The 6,000-nt window shown below is 31.7% G+C and overlaps 1 protein-coding gene across 1 annotated transcript; it reads left to right on the forward strand.

Annotated features, from left to right (window-relative positions):
- The first annotated feature begins 4,690 nt into the window (after window positions 1-4,690).
- LOC11416284 (F-box/LRR-repeat protein At3g26922) lies at window positions 4,691-5,743 on the forward strand. Its single transcript, XM_024780228.2, has one exon. The coding sequence runs from the start codon at window positions 4,691-4,693 to the stop codon at window positions 5,693-5,695; it is 1,005 nt and encodes a 334-aa protein (XP_024635996.2). The 3' UTR covers window positions 5,696-5,743.
- Window positions 5,744-6,000: the final 257 nt, after the last annotated feature.

Genomic DNA, 6,000 nt, shown 5'->3' on the forward strand with positions numbered 1-6,000 from the left:
GCATTAACGACATTATTGTAAGTCCACTGCGTTCGTTTGAAGAAATATTCATTACCACTAAGCCATGATTGTGATGCTAAAATAGAATGAATTATTTTGTTAGTTTATTTTTGGTTAATCTATACCTACTATAGGATTTTAAATTTAGCAGTAATCTTCTTTTCTTTCAATTTAATTCTTCATTTAGATTATTTTATTTACAAATTTATATTTTTTTCCTCAATTCAACACCTATTTTCTCAAACATATATAGGGGATACATGTTGTAGTGTAGTCATTTCTTCTTCTAATTTTATCTTCTTTTTTTTTTTTTTTTTAACTAGCGGACAAGTTTGTTCTGATGTGTTGGTTACATCAAGGAGACTCTATATTTGATAGGTGTTGGCTTCATTGTGGGTACTTTTGATTTTAGGGTTTCACATTTACAGTTTCTTGATGATACATTGATTACGAGGGAAAAGATTTGGTTCAACATTAGAGCGATAAAGATCAATCTTTTTTTGACTCAAATGAATTTTCATAAGAGTCTTTTTGTTGTCGTAAATGTGCAAGTTTCTTGGTTATAAGAAGTTGTAAATATGTGGAGGTGGAGATAATCCTGCTACTTAGTATATGACTTTCATGACAACATGCTAGTATTTATGGAATTGGTGAAACAAATCTATTTTGAAATATGATTTCAAAGACCAAGCAATCCAACACTGGTAATTCAAAAGTTTACTAGATACATAGAAGTCCTCATCAAAAGGAAACTATATACATCGGTTGAATGCGACCTCTGATTGGTTGTGTTAAGCTTAATTGTGATTGTGCTTGGAAGAGATCTGATACTCTTGGAGGGTGTGGATGGCTTCTTCGGGACTCTGATGGCAGATGAATCAAAGGCTACTTCATAAAGATTAGAATGTGTGATGTTTTTCATGCTGAAATGTGGGGCATGTACCTAGGTTTGGACATGTCGTGGAGGTAGAACACCACTCATCTTACAGTGGAGAGTGACTAAAAGATATTGGGCGACATGATTACTGAAAATCACAATTTTAGTGGAACGACTCCTACTTTTGTCAAGCGTATCCGAAATCTTTTGAGTTTGAGTTGGACTATCAAAATTACCAATACTTGGCGTGAAGGCAACATAAGTGCATATTGACTTGCTAATTTCAGCATTTCGGAGTCTTTTGTTTGAGTTGGATTTTATAGATATTCATATTTTGGAGACTCCCTCTAGTGAGCTTCTGAGTATTTTGTTTGATGATATTTTTGGGGCTTGCATGCCTAAGAACGTCCATTTAATTTCTTACTTTTTTTTTTTTTCTCTTTGGGCTTTGCCCTCTTTTGTACCAATAAAAAGAAGAAGTTGTAAATATGTTGAATTCGAAGTTGAGTATTGTGCCTTTTAGTCTTAGATATTGAGGCTTAGCAATTGGTGATAGTACATGGAAACTACATTTTCAGAATCCCGCGGTTGAGAGGATTTGAAGTAGACTCTATGTGTGAAAGTCTTGCAATAGGGATAATAGTCACTTTAGTCCCTGGATGTGTAATGAGTAGTCATTATAATAGTATTTCAATGTATAAAAGTTTTAAAGTAGTCCTTGATTGTGCACTTTGTTAGTCAAAATAGTCTCTGATGCTAAAATACTATCTCAACACTCACAATAACATTTTTCATATAGGGCTTAAATGACAATAAGTAAGTACTTATAAGGACTGATATGACAATAAGTACATATATTGAATGACTGATATGACAATATTAGTGAAATATTTTAATATCAAAGACTATTTTGACTGTCGAAGTGCACAATCATAGATTATTTTGAAATTTCGGTACATTGAATGACTATTGTAGCTGTTCGTTACACCTTCAGAGCCAAAATGACTATTAAGTATTAACTGTCTTTGGATGACCATATTAAGATTAAACAATAAAGTTTAATGAAAAATGTATGTTAAAATAAAAGGATAAATTAAAATATGGTTAAATATAATGAAAATATATGCGTATTTTGTTAAGATGTTTATGCTATTTTTTTTAATGATGTTTATGCTACTTAAAACATCAAATTAAATATTTAACAGATGATATCGAATTAATATATGTATGTAAATAAAAATTAATATATGTATTTTGATGAGATATTTATATTAAATAGAAAATATATTCTGACAGAAAGAATAAAATTAAATAAAATTTAGATGGAGTGACACATATACATAAAAACAACAAAATAAATATATAATATTATTCACATTTGAATTATGATTAAATATATAATATAAAGGAGGTTGATCAGATATAACAATGCTTTTAAAGTTCCATAGTAAGAAAATTATCCTAGAGGGAGAATAGTTTTTTTTATTTATTTTTTTTTATTTTTTTTATTTTTTACAATTAAAGTAATATTTTTATCTTTTGAGGGAATTAAAGTAATAATTGTTGATTGTTGTGAAAAGTTGTGACGACTATTCTGAATATCATGACTATATGAATACACCGGTCAATATAGTTAACATGACTATATGAATACACCGGTCGATATAGTTAATCTTCCAAATTAAATAACAAGTTTGAAAGTTGGGCCATCTTTGAAATTTAGACCATGCTCATAAGTCTTGGTGTATTACTCCTAGCCAAGCATTCTCATTACAAATAGAACTCCTAGCCAAGCATTTTCATTAAAAGGAAGAGTTAGAGTTTTCAGCTCTATTACTATTTTCTGTCCTAATTTGTGCAAATTTAAATGGAAAATTTACTCAGGTATGTTGCAGTACTTGTTGCGATAATTTTATTATTGATAGGAACATCTGAATGCCAAAACATAAAAGAAAATGAATTAGTTGGGGGGGTTGCTGGAGGAGGTTTTGGTGGCGGCAGTGATGTCAAAAGAAAACTTCTTTATAGTGGTAATTGTGGAGGAGTTGTTGGTGACTATGGTGGTTGTTCCGATCTAAAATCAGAGGGTGACTCGAAAAGAATGGAATCACAACCATAAATTATTCAAGGGTTATACTAACAAGTACCCTGGTTTCCATTATTTAAATAGGATTAATGTTGTAAAAGCTTTCAAAGTAAATAAATTGGCTTTGAAATTATACTTTGGGCTTAGGAATCAATTATACATAGGGCAATTACACTTGTCTATCCTGTTGTATTCTTACATAATATATGTATTTTTTTTGGGTACAATCTTACATAATATTTTTAAGTAAATATTTGCAGCTTAAAATATGCATTTCCTAAAAGGTTAGGTTTCTGTCCATTGATTCTACTTCTAGTGTGATTTTTTTTAATCATGTGTTGTTGTGTGCCACCACAAGAGATGGTGTATTTGCAGCTTTAAAAATACATCGTCATAAGGGTATAATTTTTTTTAGGCATTGGCTCATTAATTTTCTGGACATTTGGCTCACTATGATAGCGGTGGAGCTTGAAAGAGGGACCAGTTTGGTTCATCTTGTTGTGTCGTTGGAAGAATATGAAGAAGAAAAGTAGGAATTGTGTTTTTTAATATTAAAAATCTAAATAAATTTTGTGACACCCGTTTAAAGAAATGTCACTGTATTGGATCAAATGATAATTTTCCATGCATTTATCACTAAAAGTAATATTTATTGTTTTTTTTTGTTTGACGGAAAAAGTAATATTTATTGTTGTAGTATGAAGTTATGAAAATAAAATAAAATGATTAATAGGATAGAGAAAATAAAATCAGTTTCAAATAAAAATGATTGTTTCTTTTAAATATATTTATTTATTTAATAATTTCTTTTGAAATATGAACTTTCTTAAAAATAAATCATTTAAATAAAAATATTATCAAACACTTGAACATAAAATATATTTTGAAATAAAAAGTAGCATTTACCAAACAACTTTAACTTCATTTCTAAAGCTCATATTTTTAACTTTAAGTTTAAAGTAGCTTCTATGCCTCAAAAAAGTTGGGCCAAACACACCCTTAAAATGTAAAATATAATTATGCTACGTACCAACTTCTTACGCACAGACACACATATATATGAGTTAGGATCTAGGTGCCAACGAATTTGTTGACACTAAATCAGTGGCGGAGCCAGAAAATTTATGAAGTCCGGGCAAAAAATTTATCGTAAATTTCACATGTGACATAATATATAAACAGTCATAAATCAAAATAAAAGAGGTTCCTTATTTTGTCAACAAAAGTGAAATTTAAAATAGGGTTATTAATTGAAATTGACCATGTAATATACGTGAAGTCTGAAAAATTGACCCTGTAAAAAAGGATCTATAAAGTTTCAGAGCATTTCGAAGTCGTTTAAATTTATTTTGATTTTTCAACAAAAACGTGCAAAATTAAAATTTTGTTCCGCGTAGGTTTATACTCACACTTAATTGATATGATGTGTATTTGAACAATTGAAAATCATGTACATTTGAACCCTAAAAATCAATCAAAATGCAATTGCGCAAACACATACATTGTCTATCCTCCCTTCCTACCTCAGGCGGCGGCCGCGAATTTCTTTCCCAGAAGTCAATCGAGACGGAAACCGCCACTCGCTAGGGCAAGGTATCCATCCATCCATCATCTTCTTTCTTTCTTTCTTTCTATATAGTTTTTTTAATTAGGTTAGGATAACTATTAATTCGTTTCTAATCAATGAATTTCATTTCATTTCAATTTTCTTTTCTTGTCAGACAACAATGGTGGAGACACAGACACGAAGGCAAAGTAAGAGGCAGCAGCAGCGTAGGGAAGACATTGAAATTGAAGAAGACAGGATGAGTGAATTGAGCGACAATCTTCTCCATCACATACTCTCCTTTTTGAATGCCAAAGAGGCAGTTCAAACTTGCATTTTATCGAAAAGATGGATCAATCTCTGGAAGACTCTTTCCACTCTTACATTAAGTGTTGATCATTTTAGTACGGAAGAAAGTTTTGAACAGTTCATATCTATGTTGTTGTCTCTTCGTGATCACTCAACTGATATCCATTCTCTCGTTTTCCACTTCCAATGGACTCATGTGCTCAGTCGTGACCTATACCTAAAGACTATAGAATACGCCTTTTCGCACAACGTTCAACACTTTCAAATCCTTTACACCGCTGTTAAACACCTTCCCTCCTGTTTCTTTTCATCTCACACTTTAACGTCTCTTAATCTTACTGGTAAAGATTTAATGGTTCCCTCTGGTTATTATCAAATATTCCCATCTTCTCACTCTTTCAATCTCCCAGCATTAACCACTCTCTATCTAAAGCACCTTTCCTTTTCTTGTAACGATGATGATGATGGTTCTGTCGTCGACCCCTTTTCCACATTTAACATGTTGAATACTTTGATCATTGACCGCTGTGTACTTAGGGGTAATGCACAAAACCTTCGCATTTCATGTACCAAGCTTCTCAATTTAACTATACGTATGTATGGTTGCTATTCTACCATCACCAAACCGGATTTCAAAATCTTTTTCGGACTAGAGTTATATGCTCCAACACTTCATTCCTTTGTTTTCAATGGTGCTGATTATATTCCAAAATTTGTTGGGAGCAAGACCAAGACCAAGACCGTTCTCTCTTCTATCAAACATCTAACTATTCATTTAAAATATTGCTCGTGTTTCGAGGAGAACCCAGTAAATCTATTCAACTTGCTGGTTGAGCTTGCTAATATCGCATTTCATGTACCAAGCTTCTCAATTTAACTCTACATATGTATTGTTGTTTCTATGGTTTGTTTCCAACCACCACAACCAAAGCCAATTTCAAAATCGATTTCGGAATCCACTTGTGTGCTCCAACAATTCATTCCTTTGTTTTTTCTAGTGCTAATTATATTCCAAAACTCTTTGGGAGCAACACCACTTTCTCTACTATCAAACATCTACATATTCTTTTACACTATTACATGTCTTTGGAGACGACCCAAGCATTTAATCTATTCAAATTGCTTGCCAAATTAAACTTGCTAATATCGAATCATTGACCGTCACTTGTTATGTTCTCAAGG

The sequence above is a fragment of the Medicago truncatula genome, chromosome 3, assembly GCF_003473485.1.
Source record: "Medicago truncatula cultivar Jemalong A17 chromosome 3, MtrunA17r5.0-ANR, whole genome shotgun sequence".
NCBI classification, from domain to species: Eukaryota; Viridiplantae; Streptophyta; class Magnoliopsida; order Fabales; family Fabaceae; genus Medicago; species Medicago truncatula.